The sequence below is a fragment of the Lynx canadensis genome, chromosome A2 (assembly GCF_007474595.2).
Source record: "Lynx canadensis isolate LIC74 chromosome A2, mLynCan4.pri.v2, whole genome shotgun sequence".
NCBI lineage: Eukaryota > Metazoa > Chordata > Mammalia > Carnivora > Felidae > Lynx > Lynx canadensis.
The window spans coordinates 166,425,863-166,448,999 of record NC_044304.2 but is presented as its reverse complement, the minus strand read 5'-3'; the positions used below and the strand labels follow the sequence as shown (position 1 = coordinate 166,448,999).

At 52.2% G+C, this 23,137-nt stretch overlaps 1 protein-coding gene across 4 annotated transcripts in view; it reads right to left on the bottom strand.

Moving 5' to 3' along the window:
* RBM33 (RNA binding motif protein 33) overlaps positions 1 to 23,137 on the bottom strand; it is a 138,935-nt gene that overhangs the window by 25,259 nt on the left and 90,539 nt on the right. For all 4 annotated transcript variants that reach the window (XM_030308889.1, XM_030308887.1, XM_030308888.1 and 1 more), the window contains 5 exons: positions 20,238 to 20,370; positions 19,536 to 19,879; positions 18,126 to 18,428; positions 15,813 to 16,100; positions 11,702 to 12,331 (listed from right to left, as the gene is read on the bottom strand). In XM_030308889.1, the coding sequence (XP_030164749.1) occupies positions 11,702 to 12,331; positions 15,813 to 16,100; positions 18,126 to 18,428; positions 19,536 to 19,879; positions 20,238 to 20,370 (1,698 nt within the window). The remainder of the gene's footprint in view (positions 1 to 11,701; positions 12,332 to 15,812; positions 16,101 to 18,125; positions 18,429 to 19,535; positions 19,880 to 20,237; positions 20,371 to 23,137) is intronic.

Below are 23,137 nucleotides of genomic sequence, written 5' to 3'. Positions count from 1 at the left end.
TTGTAACAGAAACTTGCAAGGCGTTACCACGTCCCCCTCTCGGGAGGGTCTGCGATGCGACAAGCGGACTAGGGTCTGCACGCGGTTTTCCATCAATCCTCCCTCCAAGGTAACTATGATCCTCATTTTGTAAAGGGAAACCCCGAGACCCCTGGTCACACAGTCACGGCTGGGACTTCCTGTCTCCGAGGTCCTACGCCGCTTCCCAGGAGGCGGCCTTTACCGTAACTGTTCTCAGCAAACAGACTAACCGTCACCCAAAAGGAAAAGGTCCCTGCGCTGCTGTCCTAAAAACCATACTGAGCCCTGAAGGCCAAAATCTAAGTTATGCAATTGTTCCCCCTTCTATAAGAAAAATGGAGAGGTTTCATTTTGTCAATGGAGAGATCAACTACTCTCTTTCAAATCAGCACAATGAAAACCTAATTCTGGGGAGAAATTCTAGGTTCCAGAATTATTCCAAGTAACCTGTGAAAACGAGTTAATGTGGTAATTACTAGGCGGTGGCCAGGAGCATCGTTTCATACCTGACACTTGCACACGGACACGGACGAAGGTGAATGAGGATCACACACCACACCGAACCCCCCACCTGGAGGTCTTCCGTAACTCACACAGTTACAGCACTCAAAGAGGCCCTAAAATCCTTAGCGCTCACACGTGCAAACCTAAAAACCCCGTTGTTCAAATTAGGGTTTTCAGAAACCTGTTACGTTAACGTAAGGAAAGAACCGATCATTTGTGGATTTTACGTCCTGTTCAAAACAAGTAAGTTCACTTTGGTTTGGTTTTGGTTTTTTAAGATTTTATTATTTTTAAGCAATCTCCACCCCCAACGTGGGGCTCGAACTCACAACCCTGAGGTCAAGAGCTGCACACTCCCCCAACTGAGCCAGCCAGGCACCCCAAAAAAAGGGAAGTTCACTGTGAGAGTGAATTTCTCGGGGGCTGGGGGGGGGGGGGGTGCACAGTTCCCTTCCAAACTCCTCACGCAGCAGCAATCTGCGTACGATTTTCAGTACCTTCCACCTCCTCTGAAACACAGATGAGGAGAAAAGAAGGCTGGCCGGCCTCAGACCAAACAAACCAGAAATATCTTGTCGTTTGTTTTTTTCCGCAAATGATTATCTTTTTACGACTGCTATAAACGTGTCTTTTCAGGGTAGTTTTCCTCTTCTAAATTATGTAAGAGGCACTACCTGAATTAAGTAAGCTTAGGGAATACTTTTTATCAGCTTAATCGTTACCAAAAAATGAGGTCTGTAGCCACCAACATTAGGACAAATTTATTTATAACAAATGGCTTAAATGTACAGATAAAAACGCCTATTGATAACGTCAGGGCCTCCTGCAATTTGACAGATCAAATCTTATTTCCATTCTTAAACCCCATGAAGAAGTGATATCACGGACTTGCATTCACTAGTGAGCAAATTGATTAATCCCCCTCCATAGAAATCTCAACTCTTGATTACACCTATCAGACGCTAAGCAGCATTATTCTAGAGTGACAACACTTGACAAATTCCCCAACCGTTTTTCTCAGCTTTTGTGGCCCTGCTAGCTCGTATTAACCCTGATGAAAAATTAATTTTCCTTATCTTCTTCTAAACCCCAAAATCCAAATCCGCCAAACTGGCAACTCTTTCTGTAAAGGTATTATGAAAACCTCTAAAAGATTAATTGCATGTCTTCAGGTGACATTAAATTAATTTCTGCACTCGTGACAGACATTTGATACTCCGCACTGAGAGGACAGATAACATTGTCAGGACACACACAAGGACAGTGGTTAGGGTCCCAGGGCAGCCTCTTAGGAATTCTCCGTCCGATAAGGCCCACTTCACTGTCACGCCAGTGCTGCCGATCTCACAGCCCGCAGACCTCACGGAACAGGTTTCTATTAACTGCAACAATGCCGGGCCTGGCCCCGTAATCTTGGGAAGGCTCGCTCAGAATCTGGCCAATAAATGATATGCACGCGACAGCAACTTTCTAAATATCAATACACTTAAGGCTCTATTTTGTCTCTGAAGACTACTGTTCAAGGAGAAAAGGTGCAAGAAAATAAACAGGCTAACATTTTCTTTCCAGGTTCCTGGGTCAGTGCCCTAATTAAATTGTTGCAGCATAACAGGAAGGGAGAACGGTTTGCATTTGCAGCGTCCGATTCTCTCCAACCCACGATCCTTAGCTTGTTCACGCCAAACATGTGAACAGTCGAAGTCTTAAACGCTTCCTGTAAAACTTCAGCAGTGCGTCCACGTGAGCTGGCGTGAACCAAAACCCCTAAGGTTAGGGAGCGCAGGGCACATGGGGCTCGTAGGCGCCAGGGCTTCCGGAAGCACGAGGACCCGACGGCAGGGACGCGGAGCTCACCACGGCGGGCGGGAACTCGGGAACCGGGCAGTCTCTCCAGCGCGATCTCCCCGCTCCAGCTTTAAGATCAGTTGGGCTTTGGGGAGATCCGAAAACAGCACAATTAACTGGCCTCTGGAGTTAATAAGCCTCAGGGGACTTCCCGCCCCAGGCTCTCAAGAGGAGAAGGCAGCGGGCTCTTCCAGAGGAGACCCCACGAGGGGGAGGCTCCAGGCTGGGGAGAGAGGCTTCTAGGCGGCCCTGGAGGAGCAGCCTGGACGACCTACTTGGCAGCATGGGGGAGGCCCCTGCAGGGGGAGCTGTGGGGGAAGTCAGGGAGAAGGACTGAGCCGAGACCACCCCCCCCCCCACCGACCCCCAGGGGAGCCATTCCTATTCCACTGGGGAGAGGGAGCTCGCAAATCCTGATTTCTGATTTCAGCACTTCACTCCCCAACACCGCTGCCCTAAAGCAACCCAAAAATTAATGTAGGGAGATTCGGATTCACTACAAGGAACTACTTCTGCCCTGCAACGAACACCTGCCGACTCTGCCCCAATTTCGCTTAAACAGTTATTTCTCTGAAAGTTATGAACTCTGCCCGCTAAAGCATTTCAAAGCTCTTAAAGACAACTATTTATGCACAATAGCTTCTCCTCTGAAAGGAAGTTTCTAGGATACGCATGTCCTCAAACACGTGACTAATCCAGATTCTTGCCCCGAGCTCCTTCCTCTCTTCTGCGGTTTGCCTTTCCGCCGTTTTCCTGCTCGCCAGCACCTGTAACAGGGAATCAGCCAGCCTCCCCACCCCCCCACCCCCCCACTGCCCCGAGAGGGACAGGAGCCAGCAGGGAAGGGTCTGGTGCTCACCCCCACCCCCGGCCCCGGCCCCCCTGGCTCCCCACACCCGCGTTACAGCAGCTTCTCTTACACCCAGCTCCCCGACTGCCCGGTCTTCCCAGGTCCCTTCTGTCACAACTCCGTGGCAGCTCTGTCCTTTCCGACCTCACTTCCAACTCCCTTCCACCCGACTTCCCTCCTTCCTGAGGCTCCCGGGGACGGCCTGACACCGTAGCACGAAGCCCGCTTCGGCCAGGAATGAGGCGAGTCAGCAGAAGAGCGGCGCCCTCCGCGCTGGGAGGCGGCTCAGCACAGGGCACGTGGCGTGGCCTCCACAGGGCACGTGGCGTGACCCTGCCCCGACCCGGGTCTCCTCACCGCACACTCACCACTCGGTGCAACCCCCAAAAGTGCCAAACAGTATGTCTGATATAACCCCATCTTGTAAAGTGAATAAAGAAGGAGTTTGGGAAGGAACCATGAATTTTCGCCTGAAGAGATGGCCAGAAGAATTCATAATCAGGATTAACGCTATTTTTGGTTTTTCCAAAGTTTGCTATCTGCTGTCATCTAAATTTCAACAAACGTCTTTTTAAATATTTATAACGTACTTGACACAGTCCTAAATCCTGGAGACCGAAAAAGAATGGAAGAGCAAACCCAGCCTCAGTCAGTAGCAGTAGCGGGCGACAGAGCCCTGCAAACCAGTGGTCACGCGCAGCAGGTGGCGAGGGGGCCAGAGGCAGGAACGGGGCACGTCCGGACAGCGGGAGGCAGTGAAGGTGGCCGATTCCACCCCTATGTTCTAGGCACAGAAGCTGCGACCCCCCCCCCCCCCGCCCAGTGGAGGAGTCCCCAGTGGGTGGCAGATGTCCCCAGGATGAATGTTTCTGTCTCTAAATCCAACGCCCAGGAGTCATGCCTATGACGTCCCGTGTGGTAAAAACACAGAAAAAAAGCCTGCATGTAATGACTGTTTTAGAAGCGTACTTTAAAAAGGCAAGGATCAAATACTAGGCCCGTTATCCCTCTGTTAAAACTCTCCAATGGCTCCCTCTGCTCTCACGATCAAGGTCCAACACCTAACACAGCCTATTAAGGCCCCTGCGCTCTGGCCAAACTGGCCTTCCTGCAGCTGGAAAACAGGCCGTGGCTTCCCTGCCGCAGGACCTTCACACACGCTCTTCCCCCGTCATCCTAGAAGGCGTTTTCCTTTTCCCCTGCCCTCCTTCAGCCAGTGATCTACACTCTTCACTTGAAGTCACTTCTTCAGGTCCTCCTGTCATACTGCTCACAACACCGTGTCGCTGTCTGCTTTTCCGGCACCTGGTCTGCTGAGCAGTCTTACGCAGCTGAACTAGCAACGCGGCCCCGTCGCCGCTGGGACAGTCGCCAGCGCAACCACCCCGCTCATAAGTGCTGGCAGCCAATGCAGGACCCTCACACCCAAGAGTCACCGAGGAAGCTGCGGGGTCTCCTAGCTGTGGCTGTCCAGCAGCTGTGCTGACACACGTAAGGAACAGAACAAAACGCAAAACCACACAAAACGCAAGGTCCCCACATGGGGCGAGCCTGCCTGCGCCCTGCCGTGGAGAGGAGGGAAGCCTCAGAAACCCGCCAAGACCTCCCCACCCCCGCTTAGTACCACGCACCTCAGCCCCTGCCGGGAGGACACGCCTTCGCTAGCCCCCCATCCACCACAAGCCTCGGGTTTCATATTTAAACAGGGATGCGGAATTCTCGGCATTCTCACGCAAAAGCGGTTCAAGAAATAAACTCAACGCATCAGAGAGGGTGCTTTGCTCACGTCAGCGCCCCAGTTCTAGAAACGTCCTATACAACAGAATCTGCTTCTGATCGATCCTCCGGCCTCGGGAGCTGCCCGGGGAGGGCTGGGGTGCGCTGGGAGGGCCCGGAAGCACAGCGGGCACCTGCCCTCGCTGCGGAGACAGGACCGCAGGGCTGAGCAGGAAACGGGGCACGGGCCCAACCCCCTCTTGCACCAGGTCTCAGGACGCGTTCAAAGAACGATGGATGCACCAAAGAACACGGAGCCAGCCCGGAACAATTCAAACACGAACACAAGCAGCGACAGTAGCAGTTCGCCGGGCAAAACGAGAATCCAGAGGCTCGCACTGCCGAAAATAAATGAACAAATGAACAAGAGTAGAGAGGAAGCTGCACAGCAAGCACAGAGAAGTGCTGGCATTAGAAAGACACCAGTGCTCGGGGCGCCCGGGTGGCGCAGTCAGCTAAGCATCTGGCTCTTGACTTCCACTCAGGTCATGACCTCACGGTTGGTCGGCGGGCCTGAGCCCCCCATCAGGCTCCACGGTAACACTGCAGAGCCTGCGTGGGATTCTTTCTCTCTCCCTCTCTGCCCCTCCCCCGCCCACATGCTCTCTTAAAAAAATTAACATGAAAAAAAATTTGTAATTAAAAAAAAAATCACCGCTCGCTAAGAAACAGTGAAGATCGGACAAGAGATGAGACACTCACATAGTCTCGAAGTACCCTCCCATACGTCACTTCTCAGTTACCTGGGGTAGGACTGGAACCGCACGGCACAGACACTTGGCAAGCGCCATCTTCCTCAAGCGATCGAAGTGGCCAACACTGGACAAATGCACCAGGTGCCCCCCGACAGGACCCACGGAGGACACGATATCCTTCTGTGCCGCTCCTGCCAAAAATGCATGACCTGAAACTGCTCACGAGGAAAAGTACGACAAATCCAGAGGACGTCTGACAAAATCATCAGCCTCCCCTCTTTCAAAAAAGTCCAGGGCAAGACACACGGAGGCCGAGGCTCCGTCCCAGAGTCAGGGAGACTAAACGCAATGCACGATCCGGGACCGGACCCCCACACTGCGGAAAGGTGGCTGTGAGGAACGTTACTGGGACAACTGATGAAATCTGAACACGTACTGTGGATTAGGCGGTGATACGTATCGCCGCGAGATTTTCTGAGTTGTGAGGATGTCTGAGTGCGGTTTTGTGAGAGAATATCTCAATAGTGAGGCAACACAGGGGTGTCTCCAGCCCACTCTCACAACAGCGAGAAAGTGTGTGTGTGTGTGTGTGTGCGTGTGCGCGCGCGCGCGCGCGCGTGTGTGTACAAGGGCAAAAAGAAACACCGATAACGCAAACGTGGTAAAACACAGCCCGGTCAATCGGGTGAAAGGGGCACGGGAAGTCCTCATGCCACTTTCGCGACTTCACTCACACGGACGTTCTACCCGACGTCAACCACCCTCCGCCACACGCGAGAGGTCAGGTAGGCACGTCGCCTCCACCACCTCTGGAGGAGACCGGAGAGACCGCGAGCGGCACAAACGCGGCAGAAACCCCGAAAGCGAGCTCGCAGGCGCGAGTCAATCGGGACTTGCCGCGCGCGGCGTTCTGACAGCCTTTGAAAAATAAAACACAGGAGCCTCGCGATGGGACAGCCGGCCCCCCTGCTGAGGCGTTCCGCGCGTCCCCCCTCTCTCTGCGCGGCCAGCAGAACAAAGCACCGGTTACTTCATTTGCCGCCAAATTCTTAATTTTATGACCTCAAGGAGAGTGAGTCGCCGAATTCAGAATCCGCTTTCGTTTCCTTCAAGAACACCAGCGACCGCCGCTGCAAAGAGGCCGTCTCTTCCTCGAGCTGGAAGGAGAGAGGGCAGCGGCGTCCAGGGACCTGCCGCCCCGCGCGCGGGCACCGCGTCGCTCACCACACGCGGAACCACGGCCCACGGCCCGCGCGGAAAGCCGGCCCCGTCCTCCCGGGGACGCCGGGCTTCGCTGGGGCCGCCCACCGAGGTTCCCCGAGGCCCGAACCTGGAAGACGGGGCGGCAGTCCCCACTAAGGTCCTGAACGAAGGAAGGCCCGGGGCACGCGCCTGCTCCGGTCCCGGTTCTCTGGTGTCTGGTCCCAAAGGACGGCTGGAGGACTATGGTAAGTTCACGTCGAGGAAACGCTTTATATTTTTATATTTGCTCTCGTGTCACTCGAATAGTTTTTCTGGATTCTGTATGGGTTATGGACAAAATTATGATTTAGCAAGATTGCTCTTTTGGCTTCTGAAAACTAAATACTTAAGTAGCTTTCTGACAAACGAGCAAATGGAGAATGTTTCCAGGTCTTAAGTAATTTGATCATTCCATCAAATACAATTCTTTAGGCAGATCACTTATATAAGTACCTTCGAGGAGGCACGTGAAATTTTGGAAGTATTTGCCAATATTCAACACTCTTCCTAGCCCGCCACTCTACAGACACTCGTTCTAGCAAAGCTGGACAAGATATGAAAAAACTAAAATCCACACGTACGTGGAGAGCCTCACTACAAAGGTCTCTTTAAACTGCAAATTCCCCAGGTTTTCATCTCAGTGTTTTAAATATAAAACGTGGCCTAATTTGACTTCCCCAGCAATGTTCAAAGATTCGCTTACAGCACACGGCAAGTAGGGCTGCACGTGGCCAGGCCACACGGTCCCTCACGCTGGCGGGCCGGGGGCCAGGAGCCTACCCCCACGTTAACACACGTTCCAGAACAGGAATGATGGAAACCCGGCCCCTCTCCAGTCCCGCACCCGCAGCTGCGGCCACGCACCCCTCGCGGCACTTTCCTACTTCCGGGCGCTCCCCAACACTCTCCAGTCAGGAGCCACCACTAGGGCTCGGCAAGAAAAACGAAACCTAATCGTCACACTTCTTCCAGAATCCCCTGGCAGAACTCTTCTGGACCAACTCTATGTACTCACTGGAAACGGCAGAATATTATCCCTCATCAGCTAACACCGGAAAAAGGCAGCAGCAAAAACAACTGTTACAAACATTGGTAAAACACTTAGCTCTACCCTGGGCTGCTAACACAACCTCTCTGAGACTCCGTCTACTCACCTGTAAAATGGGAACACAAGTATCCGCCTCATCCAGATGCCGTGAGTACACGCTATGCACCCGATGTACGGCAACTACTACTATTTAGGGCATGAAACCACAGCCTGCATTCCTGGAACGGGCCTTGGGAGCACCTAAAAAGCAGACAGACGTGCGTGGAGGGCCTTCCACGAGCCAGAAGGTTCGTCTCCTCCGTTCCCACAACTTTAAAAACCCCGTCCGCAGCCTGGAGACTTGGGTTCAGACAAACGAACTGGCAGTTCAGGGCCCCAAACAACGGAAGACATGTGCCCGCCCACACACGGGGCTCCCTCACACACAGCCACGCTGTCCCTACCACGTGGCGCCTCCGCGCGCACACGCGAGCTCTCGGTCCTGGCGAGGGACAGCTGCAACGTCTACGTTCCACAGAAGGGAATTTCACGAGGACCAACCACCGGCAGGATGCCAACAGCCCCTGAGAAAGATGAAGAACCACTCCTGGACCTTAACCACGACCATGGTCACCACGACTGTGAGAACCAATGCCAAGAAAGAATTTTTACTAAGTTCTTTCTGAAGATGCTTCCTGTGCCCGTGATGCATTAACCACAATAAAGAGAGAGCATATTAAAAAACTAGAAATTCTCTTACGATCATGAGGGTGCATTAAAATCACCATGGGGGCGTCTGGGTGGCTCAGTCAGTTAAGCATCCAACTCTTGATTTCGGCCCAGGTCATGATCTCACGGTTCGTGGGATCCAGCCCCATGATGGACAGTGCAGAGCCTGCTTGGGATTCTCTTTCCCTCTCTCTCTCTCTCTCTCTCTCCCTCTCCCTCTCCCTCTCTCTCTGCCCCTCCTCTGCTGTACACACACCCTCTCTCAAAATCACATCATTTTAAAGATAATGAACCTAATAAAAAAGAAGACTAAAAACAACGACTGCCTTAAGACTCGGGCTCTTTCCCATTGTAAAAAACCCAATTTAATAAAATCCAAAAGTAATTATTTGATTACAAATAAAATATGGAAAATAACAAGAGAATTCCGCGTTGGTTCACAACAGCCCCACAAGTAAATTGAGAATTCTCATTACATTTTAAGCTATTTCCAATTTGCCTGTCAGAGTAAGAGTTCCAAGACGTTTCTGCTTCCCTAGCAATCCTGTGGACACCTACTTTAGTGGCCACCAGGACCACTTTAGCAGGCCACTATGTACCACCAACAGTCCCGGGTCCCATCTAGAAACCAGACAGCAGACTAGAGGAGCCTACTGAATGCAAAGAATAATTCTAACGACACAGATTTGATGCCAGTATAGGTTAGAAAAAAGGTAAACAAAATTCTCTCCACAGTAGATCTCTAGGAAACCTTATCAATACAATACACAACGTATGTGTTTTGTACTAACAGGACGCAAAGAAGTCCAGAGCTCACAGCAAGACACAAACAGAACGTGAACAGACAAGATGCTTTCATTCAGTAAGTAACTAGAAAGGTGAGACGCACACGTGATACTCCGCACAGGTGTGACAGGTGAGCCCCCGTCGGCCCTTTACACGGTACCAGCTGAGCCCCCGGTGTTCGTGCCACCGTCTCCGGGAAGAGGGCAGGCTGGCAGGGGCAGAAACGACAGGAGAAGTGCCGGAACGGAACCATTTCCCCTCCGCATCAGCAGGTACAGCTAAGAACGTGCTCTCTTAAGAACAGTTCCTTCCTCAGGATGCCCGGGGGGCTCGGTTGGGCGTCCAACTTCAGCCCAGGTCACGATGCAGTTCGTGGGTTCGAGCCCCGCATCGGGCTCTGTGCTGACAGCTCGGAGCCTGGAGCCTGCTTCTGATTCTGTGTCTCCCTCTCTCTACCACTCCCCTGCTGGCGCGTGCTCCTTCTCTCTCAAAAATTAAAAAAAAAAAAATTTTTTTTAAAGAATAGTTCCTCCTACCTACAAAAGAAAAACCCCAAGGCCTTTAGGGAAATACTATTTTTTCTGTTTCAGAGAGATACAAACAGGAGATGTTTACCCTCCAATAATTCAAAAGTTGCCAACAGGCTACTACAGAACCTGCTAAGATAAATCGTAAGATACAAAACGTGTCGGTTAGTAAACTTAAAACTTAGGAGTTAAAAGGAGAGCTAAAGAAAGTTGTTCCAAATTTTGGCATGTAGCTATTTTTACGTAAAACTCCTCTGTTGTTTTTCTGTGTATTATAAAATTATACAGTATGATTTTGGAATACAGTCTGATAAAAAAAAAAAAAATTCCCCCTCCCCCACTGGAGAAAAAGACAGCAAAAACTTAAGTAGATAAAATTTTTAAACGAAAGGCGCTAACTGGTTTGAAAGTCGCTTTCAGAGCAGAGTGGTGGCCTGCACATCCCAGCCCGCCAGCGGCCCTCACTTTCACACAGGCCACATCACCACACTGTACCAGGCACAGGGGCCACAAGAAAAGGCCTATTCCCAGCCATGGCCCCATGGCCCCTCCTCCTAAGTTTTAATTCAATTAAAAAAAAAAAAGAGAGAGAGAGAGAGAGAGAGAAATTAAGTATGCCTCAGACAAAGCCAGAACAAAAGGCCACAGATACCATAAAACTGATTAACGCTTGGGTTCTCGCCTCAAGAAAACAAACTCACACAATGTTAACACAAGCTGCGGTGACACAGGCCATCTGCTTATCAACATTTTGAATCACAACAAATGGAAGGGAGAAAAAACAGATTTGGGAAAAATATCACAGGGCCTGCTGAATATGGGATTTCCAATTCCTGTCATTCTACCAAAACTGTTGCTACAGCATGTGAGGAAGTCACACGTTTATACGGACCCAGGAACAAAGGCGTTGGAGGTCAGCGACTCATAGGAGCAGCCATGGGCTGTCCCTAACCCGGTGCGCGGCCTTCTCCCTGGACCAGAGCCCCGGCTGCCCTGCCCTGCCCCCCGTCTCACTGCCGCCGGAACAGGCTGTGAGTCCCCTTCTGTGCGGGGAGCAAAGAGCGTGTGGCCTACTGAGCCTTGTGTGGCGGGGACCTGTCCGCGGCACCTCCGAGTGCCACCTTTACCCAGACTGCCAAGCTGGCCCTCACTGAGAATGCTCGAGCACGGGGACCGCTCAGAAACGCAGAGAGAAGCGGGCTCCGCTCCCCCCGGGACCACACGACCCACACGGCCTCACTGGAGAACTCTGCTAAGCCTCTGTCTTCTAAAACGAGAGAGACCAGCTCGGACACACAAGATGACAGTCCTGGAGACAATGCTGCTGAGAAGCGGCCTGTCCCCCAGCCACGGGGCCTCCCTGAATCTGAAGCTACACACAACAGGTTACTTGTTTGCGGGTAAAGGGAACTTAATTTTTAAAACAACTTGGTGATTCTGTCACAAATTACCTACGAAAGGAAAAGCTAAAACTGAGAAGCATTCGCCCTGGGGCTGCCACGCTGGCCTTCCGTGAAGACCCAGGGGAACCGGAAGGTCAGAAGGAGAACTTAAGACAACCCTGACCACTGGACTCGGGCGCTCAGAGGCTGGACCGCGTGATTCTAGCAGGCTGCCCTCTTCCAACCCTCCTCTGGGGACGAGGACACTGTACGTGAGGCGCAGATTCCAAGAGGCGCTGGTGACCTCGTCAACTTACCCCGCCTGACAACTTAATCACCCTGACCTTGGAGCTGACGTGCGGCCCATCTCCGCCGCCACTGCCGGCCCGGTGCATGACCGTCCTCTTGGCGCCGGGCTTGGCGTCCGGGGGCCGGCCCTGGAGGGCGGCTCGAGCACTCTGCGAGGGGGGTGGCGGCCCCTCCGCGTCCGCGGGCTTCCCCTGCGGGACCCTGTGCGGGCCCGGACTCTGAGGGACGGCCCTGGCCTGCCTCGGGTGCCTGGGCGGTTTCGTCTGCTGTCCTTGGTACTGCCCCGGAGCACCGGCCGGCGCAAAGTTGGACATTTTGGGCTGAACGTTCGAAACGGGGCCGTCCTGGTTTTTCACAAGGAGTCTGTTTTTCACATTCGGTCTAGGCTGCGCGCCCGGGAAGGGCAGGAGCGGGTTCCCGTTGGCGGGGGCCGGTGAGGCCGCCTGCTCGTCCGGCTCGGCCGACGCTGCGGGCAGGTGCAGCTGCTGCTGGGCCAGCCTCTCCAGCAGCTCCTTCTTCCTGGCGCCCGCCTGCTGCTGCCGCCGCAGCTCCTTCTGCTTCAGGATCTCTTCTCGGAGGCGCTTCTGCTCCTCGATCTTCAGGCGGTAGAGGCGCGTCTCCTCATCTTCATCGGGAAACTGCAAGAGAAAACATGCCCGGCTTACTGTGCAGAACCGGGGCGGGGGACCACGGAGGAGACGCACTTTCCAAACACGCCCAATTCAGGGCTTGCAAAAAGCCATTCAAAATCTGCTTACAGACTTTAAGTAGAACTCTTTCCTCTGGGGAGGGGAAAAAAAATTACACAGCTAAAGCTAATTTGGAAAATCTTATCAGAATATTAAAAACGAAATAATGTAAATTTCCACTCATTTACAAGTTTGAAACCAATTAAACTATTCATTTAAGATATCAAAATATGTTTCGAATGGAAACGCCAACAGTAGGGAGACCGTGCTGTCACACAGGTTTTATCTGGCTCCTCTCTGACGAACCAACAAAAGGTGGGTATAAATGATCTGAAAGGGCCTGATTAGAACTATTGATTTTTCGTACAGAATTTTCAGCCTGATCTCAAACTCATTTGTCACAGAATAATTGGTTATAATGAACAGCACAAGTCAATCTCTCTGACCTTGAACTCATGCACTCTCCTCAGAATCAAAATGCTGCCAATTGCAGTATTGGAATATTAATGGTATATAAGGAAGGCCTTTAATATGCCAGCCCCAAACCATTCTGAAAGTCTATCAAAAGAAATCTTTGAAAAAGTTCAGTAACTTTCAGGAAGAGCATCCCATGAAGAAAGTTTATTAAAAGTTAAGAATTCGTTAAAAATTGTAATTAAAAAAAATCATAGATATCCTCATCCAGAGATCTTCTACAAAAGAACATAATAGGATTTAATCTCTCTACACTTCAGCTACTAACAAATAAATCTTAAGAAATGGGAATGAAGATCAAAAGGCAGCTGAAGACACCCAGAGCCGACGCACTTGACCTACAGGAGACAGAGTCAGGGCCTCTTCAGAACTGGCCTGGCGTTTCAGAAGCAATTCCGACCAACTCGGTCATCTGATTTCAAAACCTAAGGTAGGTCTGAAATAGCAAACTGAAGGCAGACAATAGCTACACAGGTAGGTGTCCAGAGCAGGGGAAAAGCAGAAGAACAGTAAGACGGGGACGGCTGTCCCAAAGGCACTGGGGCCGGGCACTCAGGGAGCAGGAGACTGCTGGGGGAGAGCGGCAAGGCCACAGGGCCCACTGTTTCATCAACAGAGGAAAAATTAACACTAAGGTTTCCCCCAAACAAGCAAGAGTTAAATAAAGTCTATTCGAGTACACAAGTACGTAGGTACAAATACTTGAAGTGGATTTGCCCTTTATTCTATCATTCGCAATTGGATGAGGGTAGGAAAATAAACCACATTTACCTAAGATTTTTTAAAAAGGAAAACCATTTTACTGTTGGTCCCATTCTATATGTACATACAATTAAAAGCAAAAGAATAAGGACATTCGACTCACACTATGGCTGCCCGCAAGTTTCCTTTCGCATTCATGGCACCTGCTGGATTCTACAGAAAGCTTCCGCAGAAGCCTGTATTTTTAGATCAACTACGGTGAAAAAGAACAGCAACAAGTGGCTAGCGACATGCCCAAAGCTCACTTTTCTCATTTTATTTAACCACTGTCACAGTGAAAATAATGTGACTTACGTGACTTCATTTTTTCTGAACTAAATCAGGTCACAACGTACAAGGCAGGCGCTAGCTATACGACTAAAACCAGGATAAAGTTTTTAGCAAAATTCCTTTTTATAAACTACCCCTATCCAGTCAGTAAATCTACATAACGTTTTCATACATCTTAAAACCAAAAAAGTCAGACTGTCAGACTTTCTCTAACGTGGTCTTTGTAAATGTTAACTCAGAATTTCTACTTGAGGTTCACATTCCTCGTTTGGTAGCAATAATTTATTAGGAAAATCTGACCCCAGCCCCCAATTTCCACTGAAAGAGAACTGATTGAAAAAAGGCTTATTCTTTCATGCCTCTATTGTTATCTACGGAAACTTTTTTTTTTTTTATTCTGGAGAGAGACAGAGAGCAGGGGAGGGACAAAAGAGGGGTGAGGGACGGGGAGGGGAGGGAGAAGGAGAGGGAGAGGGAGGGAGGGAGGGAGGGGAAGGGAGAAGGAGAGGGAGAGGGAGGGAGGGAGGGAGGGGAAGGGAAAAGGAGAGGGAGAGGGAGGGAGGGAGGGAGGGGAAGGGAGAAGGAGAGGGAGAGGGAGAGGGAGAGGGAGGGAGAGAGAGAGAGACACAGACAGACAGACAGACAGACAGACAGACACAATAGAGAGAATATCCCAAGCAGGCTCCAGCTGAGCTGTCAGCAGAGCCCACAAACCGTGAGATCATGATCTGAGCGGAAATCAAGGGTCAGACACTTAACTGCCTGAGCCACCCAGGTGCCAGTAATGAAACTCTTATCCTTTCATCATGTCACGTTAATAAGTGATACTGACTTACTACACGTCGTACATCGTTTTTAAAAACATTGGTGGACCTTCCACATGCTGACCTGACCTCTTCCCACCTGCCAGGCACAAACACCTCGGCTGGCAACGGTGGGCCGTTTCAGGGTGTGGTGCTGACCCGTGCGCCAGCAGACTCCTAGCCGCTCGGTCAGAACCTCCATCTGACACCTACCGCTCAACTTCTGCGTCTGCATTTCTGGGGAGCAACCCGGAACTGAACCCCTACCACACAAAGCATCGGGCAAGCAGATCCGTTTCTTTTACAGATCAATGGCCCCCAGGGCTTTGTCCCAACCACAGATTTTACTAATAGTAAACAAGACAATTAAAAAGTTGATGACCAACACTGTACTAACACTGAGCCGCTCCTAAACAAAAAGTAACCAAGTGACCAAAACGAAGTCAAGGTACAAATAAGATCTTAGTTGGAAACCATGGAAAATACTGTCCTGCATTTACTATACGACTTATTCTATTTGATAACACACAGAATTCACAACAAAAGAAAGCTGCCCGCAAAATCTTGTTTCGAGGCCAAAGGTCAAAGTGGCCCCATCTCCCAGTAGCGGGGCAAAGAGAAACAGTCATAGAAACGTAACAGTACATCTACGTCCGAGATGGGGTAACGACAGCCCTCAAGCCAAATCCGGCCCGAAGCTTGGTTCTGTCGGAAGTTTCACCGGCACACGGCCACGCCTGCTGATGCGGAATGGTCTACGAGGCCTTCTGTGCTAAAACAGCAGAGGTGAGTAATTATGAAGACCGGCTGGGCCGTAACGCCTCAGGTATTTACGATCTCGGCCGTCTCCAGAAGTGATCTGCTCGCTCCCGTGAGGAGGGGACAGGCTCTGCGGCAACACGTGCAAATGCACAAGACAGAAATGCAATCCGATACCGTAAACACGTGGAAATGACAGCGTGGCCTCCGTGAAGGCTGCTGGGTTCAAAGAAGGAGCCAGATGAAAAACCGGGGCCAAATTTTACGAAAAACTCGCGGGATGAGAGTAAACTAAGAAGTACAAGTTTATTGTAAGACTTCCTGTTTGGGCCCAAATTATCTCTCAATAAAGAAAGTCCTACCTCTGGTTCTGTTTTTGCTTCTTCTTTGGGTTGAACCACAGGGCTGAGCGGCTTGACCTTGGCTTCCGTCTTCCCCGGTGCGGCCCTGGACCCCGCCCCCGGCCTCGAGGGTGGCGACGTGCTGATGACAGGTTTCACTTGAGCCGAGGAGGCCGTGGAGCAGCGACTGCTGCCCATATCCAAGACGTGCGACGGCGCGATCGGTAGCTCGCGCAGGTTACTGTTCCTGGGAGCGGTGGGCTGCATTTGCTGCATTGGCCGCTTGGTTACGTTCTGAGAAGTTGTGTTCTATCACAAGAAGAAAGAAGTCGAATTATAACTGCATACTTGGGAGAAAGATAAAAAGGCACATTAGTGGATGAAAACACGGTAACAATCATTTTAATTAGTGAGCGAGTTCTCTTTAGGGTGGAGATAGCTTTCCCCGGTGAACACTCGCCTTCGTGCATTAGTGTTCCTGCGCTCTGGGGCAGCACACCATTATGCTGAGGATCAGGACGGTCAAGGCTATCATATTTGCCTACAGACAAGTTCCTCTTTAATGGAAATTACACCAGCTGGCTGTAGCGGTGCCTCAGTGTGGGGACTGACGCTTTTAGCAGAACTGATGGGGCCGACAAAGGATGACTGGCACCACTTTCGCTGGGTCCCGGAATTTAAGGCGGCACAAGAAAAAGAGCGAAGCGATAAGTCAGCATCCTAAGAAAAACTGCTCTCTGCGTGAGAAACATGCTTGAAAGTTTTATCTGAGGGGAAAGTCTCAGTGATGCTCGTCCCCGGGATTCTTAACAGAGACACGACCCTGGGAGGAGCTGAGAGGTAGGAGCCGGCTGTAGGAGCACTGAGCTCCAAGAACACGCAGGCCAACGTTTACGGGCACAAGGCTAAGGACACAGTCTGCCATTGCTCTAACACAATGAAGTCTAAATTACAATGCATCTTTCCCAAACTCCTTCCTCTTTTCCTTTTTTTTAAAGTTTATTTATTTACTTATCTATCTATCTATCTATCTATCTATCTATCTATCTATCAATGAGGGAAGGGGGTGGGAGGGTGAGAGGAGAGAGGGGCAGAGAGCGGGGGAAAGAAAGAATCCTAAGCAGGCTCCAGGCTGTCACTACAGAGGCCCACATGAGACTCAAACCCAGGAACCACACGATCATGACCTGAGCCAAAATCAACAGCTGGATCCTCAACCCACTGGGCCACCCAGGTCCCCTTCCTCGTTTCTTGTATCGTTAGTCTCAACGTTACTCTAAGGAAAGAAAGATGCAGGTATGAGAAAAACTGAGATTAAAAGTAGCTAAGCGACACCCTGGAAGCTCAAGGTCAAAGGGAGAGTACTAAAAGCAAAGCCCAACTATCTGACCTTGGCCCACAATTCTAACCATTAGTCTCTTTATAGAGTTATTTAATGGAGGACAAGGCAATAGCAATGACTACTGTCTTTTATTTTTAAAGCAATGCACACTCCATAGCTCCCTTCGATAAGTGACAGGCCGCATAGCACACCTGCTGAGGGCACCTGAGACTGTGTCCTCACAGATGCACTGATGGCCTCCCACAGTTAAATACAGGCTTCACGAGGATAGGAAACTTGTCTCTTGTCCACTGCTGCCTTCCCAGGAACTCAGATGGTGCCTAGCAAGAGGCTGTCCAGTCAATTCCACCCGAATCCATTTATTTATGCAGAGCAAAGGACGCAGAGACGATACAGCCAACAACAAAACAAAGCAGCGGTTAAGACAGAGTGGCCATCGCCCAAAAGTAGGGTTTCCTAACGTTATGTGTCCACTAACGGTATCCACCACTGTAAGAGTATCTAGGGGCACCTGGGTGGCTCAGTCGGTTAAGCAGCTGACTTTGGCTCAGGTCATGATCTCCCGGTTTGTGGGTTCGAGCCCCGCGTCGGGCTCTGTGCTGACCGCTCCGAGCCTGGAGCCTGCTTCAGATTCTGCGCCTCCCTCTCTCTCTGCCCCTCCCCTGCTCGTGCTGTCTCTCTCTCTCAAAAATAAATAAATGTAAAAAAAATAAATAAATAAGAGGATCTAGATATACACACATAAGATGATGAAGTAAATAATGTTAATACAGTCTTCCCAGCACAAAAGGGACTCCATTAATTTCTGCAGTCAAGAAAATCAATTTCCTAAGCAGTCTTTTACACACACACTCCCTTCAGAGAAACGTACTACCCATGTTTCAGGAATTAAACCGGAACTGGAAAATATGCCGCCTCACCAGCTCTGCCCCTTAAGTTCCGCCCCTTAAAAGGTGCGCCGGGAAGACAGCCGGCGGCAGCGGGCCACTTACATGCCTGAGCCCCTGGCGCTGGGGACACTGCATCCGAGCACCGCCTGGCTGCGGCTGGGCCGTCTGGATGTGAGGCCGGAACTGCGGCTGCGACATGGGCATCAGCGGCGGCGGAGGGACGGACAGGTGGTGGTGGTGCTGGTGCGGCTGCGGCTGGTGCGGGGGCTGGTGCTGCGGCTGCGGGGGCGGCTGGTGCTGCGGGGGCGGCTGCAGCGGAGGCTGGTGCTGCGGCTGGAGCGGGGGCTGAGGCTGCGGCTGCGGCTGGGGCTGGTGCGGAGGGGGCAGCGGAGGGTGAAGGGGCCCCTTGGTGCCAAAACAAAGACAGACGACAGTTATAAACGCACTTCCTAGGTGCGCTGCAATTCGGCCGTTTCTTTAAAACCCCAAACCAGCAACTTGAGGGGCACTAAAATTTCATCTTAGATTTGTTGACAGAGGTCGTATCACCTAAAACACGGTAACAAGCCAAAAGCGATCTCTTACACCTTGTATTTGCGCTGAGTCCTTCTACCCTCCAAATTCCAGGAATCTAAGGAAACAAGTAAGGATGCTGCCGGCAGCACAGGTTCTAACGCCCACGTACTGGGACCGCTAGAGATGCCCCAAAACTAATGACAGCCGGAAGGTGTAATCCTGCAAGGCACTTCCAAATGCTGCAGAGAAAAGTAAGCCGGGAAGAGGGGCTCACCCTACTGTGCTAACTGAAACAGCAGCAGCACGGGAGGAGGGCGCGCCCGCTGCGGGGACACGGGAGCCACGGGCGCCCCCCTGTGGGTGGTGACCTTTCCTAGAGGACGGGATTTCTTCATTTTCTTTGGGAATAATTCTCTCTACTCAAAGAAGTCCCTTTTACTTCTACTCAAAGAAGAAACATTTTATCCCACGTTAACAATCTAAATAATAATCGTTTTCCTTTTTCCACTTTAGGCAGCCTGTGGGTTTCTAGACGGTTGAGCCAGGTGCACCATCGCGATGGGTCTTTACAGTAAACCTGAAGGACAGGCAGAAAGTACGGGGCAAGCAAGAGCTCCGGGAACCCAAGGGGCCCATGAAGCGTGACCCACAGCAGAGGGCACTCAAATCTTTCAAATAACGGGCAACGGCGACACTCTCCTTCCCCTCGGGGCACAGAATCTTTCTGCTACCCCACTGCAGGAAGGTAAGTGGACAAAGAACTTTACTTCCACTGGAAACCCTTTTAAGAATCCTGCCACGAGGAGCAAAGAGCCTGCCCTGACTTTCTGAGCAGTACGGCCTCTCGGAACGTTTTCGTCTCCCCAAAACTGACCACCGCTTTTTCCATTTCTCCGGCCAAGGAGATAAACGATCCTGTCGAGAAAGCGGCGCCTTTCCGACGAGACCCCGGCCCTTTCAACGCGAAAGACGCCGAGGCGCCCCTCCCCCGCATACCTGCAGGCTGGGCTGCGCGTGCGCGGGCAGGAAGGGCTGGCCCGGGCCGGGCAGGAAGGGCTGCCGCGGCGGGATGAAGGGCCGCGTGGCCGCCGAGCCCGGCTGGCTGAAGTGCAGGATCCCCAGCGGCCCCGGCGGCTGCAGCGCTGGCCTCACGGGCCTCTCCCTGGGGAACACGGGCTGCTGGCCCTGCTGGCTGAACGCCGGCCCGGGCTGGGTGAACGGCAGGGGGCTGGGGGCGGGCACGGGGTGCGCGCCGCTGAGGAGCGTGGGGGGCGGCGGCGGCGGCGGGGGGCTGCGCTGCTCCAGGAAGAGATGACTCGGGAACCTCGGTTCGCCTGAAACTGAAGCGCGCGCGGCATCACCCTCTGCTCGCGGGGGCCGGGCCCGCCCCCGCCGCGGGGCGACACCGGACCGTGTGACGGCGAACAAAGGTCACACACGTGGGGGGCACGACCCCAGGGAGAGGGATTCCACGGGCCGCGTCCCAGCGCGGCAGGGCTCCGCCACTCCTCTCCGGGGGGCCTCTCACCGCGGACGCCAACGGCGCCCGACGCGACGCGGGCCTCGCGAGGCCGGGCGGACGCGCCGGCCACCAGCCTCTCCCACCCGACGACCCGCCGCTCCGGGCAGGGCGAAGCCCAAACGCGTCGGGGCTCCGCTCCGCGCGCAACTCCGCCCCGCCGCGCGGCCGCCCCTTACCTCCCAAGAAGAAAGGGTCCCGCTCCTGCGGCGGCGGCGGGGCTCTCCACTGGTCCTGCAGGGGAAGCCGCGGGGGCTGGCTGAAGGTGCTGGGGACCGGCCCGGGCGTGTGCTGCGGGAACTCCGGAGGGCCCTGAGGAACGACGGGACGGCGTGAGAGGAGGGAAAAGAGTGGGCGCCGTCCCCCAGACGGGGGATCCTGCCCTACCCACAGGCGGCACCAAAACATCAATTCCCTGTTTTCAGAGCGCTCCAGCAGAACAAGAACATTATTTTTAAGCTTAGAGACACCCGTGCAATTATCGACCCTTCTTGCCCATTAATCCCAAAAGACCCAATGTCTACTTTCGGCCTCCCTGGCATTCGTCTTCTCGATCGTGCTATAATTTGCTACCTTATAAACACAACCACAAGCCACGCCTATGAAGCTGCTTTATTTCTAAAGAAGAAGAAGAAATTGAATGTGAACCATAATAAACATCAGCAACTTCTGGTGAAACAGGACAACGAGAAAGGTTTAGGAAACCATACTGCTCCACGAGCAATGTCACACAGTCAGACTGCACCCTGGAGAAGACACTCTGGATGAATGAACTCCTCCAGGTTAACGTTTTTCAGTAAGTACTTGTCGCCAGAACTCTACGTGGAAAAACTAAAAGTACTTCAATTTCCAGTTGGCCTTGTAAGTATTTGTAAAGAGTTTTAAGTTTATTTATTCACTTTTGAGGAAGGGGAGGGGCAGGGAGAGAGGGAGAATCCCAAGCAGGCTCCCTGCCGTCAGCACAGAGCCCGACATGAGATCGTGACCTGAGCGGAAATCGGGAGTCAGACGCTTAACCGACTGAGCCACCCAGGAGCCCCCGTGGAGATTTTTTAAAGTACCACATTTGCACTTTTTTTGGTGAGGCATTTCAGGAAAGCCTCACAATTTTTCTTTCACTTCTCCAGAAAGAATTCATTAATTATACATACCACCAAAATAATTTTCATTTAAGAACATCTTGTTCTTTGAAACTCCACCAGTATTTCTCAACTTTTAAAAAAAGTCACACTCCTTCCTCCTAACCTTAAACGTCTAACTCCTTTTCCGTCATTTTATTACTAATACACTCAGTTGCTCTAAATGTGCCATCACATTACTACACTGGAAATATTTTTGCAAACCGCGGTGCCCTTCCTTCTCCCTGTAACCATCTGTGCTGCCCGTGACTCCGCGACAACAGCACACAGTGAGCGGAACGGCCTCCGTGAAGAGCTCCAGCTCCAGAAGAGCCCCTTGGGTGCAGATGCGGCCCCTCAGCAGGACTGTCACCACTGGGCAGCTTCTGAGGGAACCGGCCTGGAGAGCCTCGGGGTCCGAGCCAACTCTTGGGGACACCGGGTCCATCCACGTTCTGAGAATCACGCCACAGGTTTAGAGATCAAGTCACGAAACCCGGGCTGGCGCTAGGGCCGCCTGCAGGGAGCCGGCGCGCCTGCCGCGTGCTGGGTGCGGGGGCAGCAACGAGGCGGGCCGGGCAGAGGGAGACTTGGGGACGGGCTGGGGAAGTGCCGGGTAGCTGGATTCAGTGTCACTTCTCTTGTATCTCTGGCTGGTCCCGCAGCCCAGGGAGAGCCAGGTCAGGAGGCTGGAGAACGGAGTCAAAGCCCAGGGCCGGGTGTGAACCGAGGCTAAGGTCTCGTCTGCTGCCAACCACTGTGGGAGACACGTCGTGCTACTTACCCCGATGCTCAGCCCCTGCGTCTGTGAGCCAGCATTAAAGACAACCCCTCCCCAGTGACTACCAACTGCAGGGATTCACACGGACTTAAATAAGCCACCTTGGTAAAGCCAATGTGAGCCAGTCAAGCATCGATACTGTATGAACGTCTACTTCAGAGGAAGGACCAACGGGCCCTGAGCCCACCGGCCACCTTCGTCCCCTGTGGCTTCCATACCGCACACCGGGCTCTGCAGAGCCCCTGACCACTGGAGCTCACGAAAGCACAGCACGGTGGCAGCGTGCGTCCCATTTCACAGCCAAGGCGACGGAAACTCGGGACACCGTGGTGCCCATGGTGACACCGTTCTGTTGTATTTTTTTTTTAATCAGAGATTTCAATACTCAAGAAAAACAAGTTAAAAACTCCCACAGGATTCATTTTATTCATAACACAATGAAAATGAAGTAGAGGAAGTTTCAACCCACGACACAAATCTTATCAAAATGACTAGAGCTGGGGATTTTAAAGACCGTATTTTCCCTGGACTTAGATATGGAAATGACAGCCTACGGCCAACTCAGATTTCTGAGTTCTGGAAACCATCCCATTATACACAAACTTCCATGTCTCGTATTTCATCCATCTCTATGGAAAACGCTCACTCTATGCTTCTGTCTCAGCCAAAGTGCAAAATCTCTACGGAAAGGCTTCTCCTGTAAGCTACCCTCGGTGTAGAAACTTGGTTCTCTCCTGCCCTACTTCACTCTCTCGCCAGCTGCCGGGCCCGTGCACGGCCCGTGGAGGGACCCCTGCCCCCCGGGCTCTACAGACCACTGAGTATTGCTAGATGAGAGCTGGGATCGCCGAATGTGCGGATTTAACTGTGACTGGCCTATCAACGTCCCTCAGCAGTTTCTCACCTGCTCCTGCTCTGCAGCTCCCACTGCCCAGGGGCCTCTGCCACCTTTGTCTCCCCTCCCTCCACCCTCACATCCCCGTTCTCCGTACCTCCCATCAGTTAAGGTGTCTCCTACCCTGGGCGCACACGGACTCCCAATCCGCGCCCCCTGCCATGCTCCTTGCGGTCCTTTGTGTCCGATCCGCTTCCGTTCCCCTTCATCTACACCGAATATTCCAGTAGGAATGACGTGCTTGCTGCTAATTTTCGCTCTAACACGACATTTGTCACATTTTTC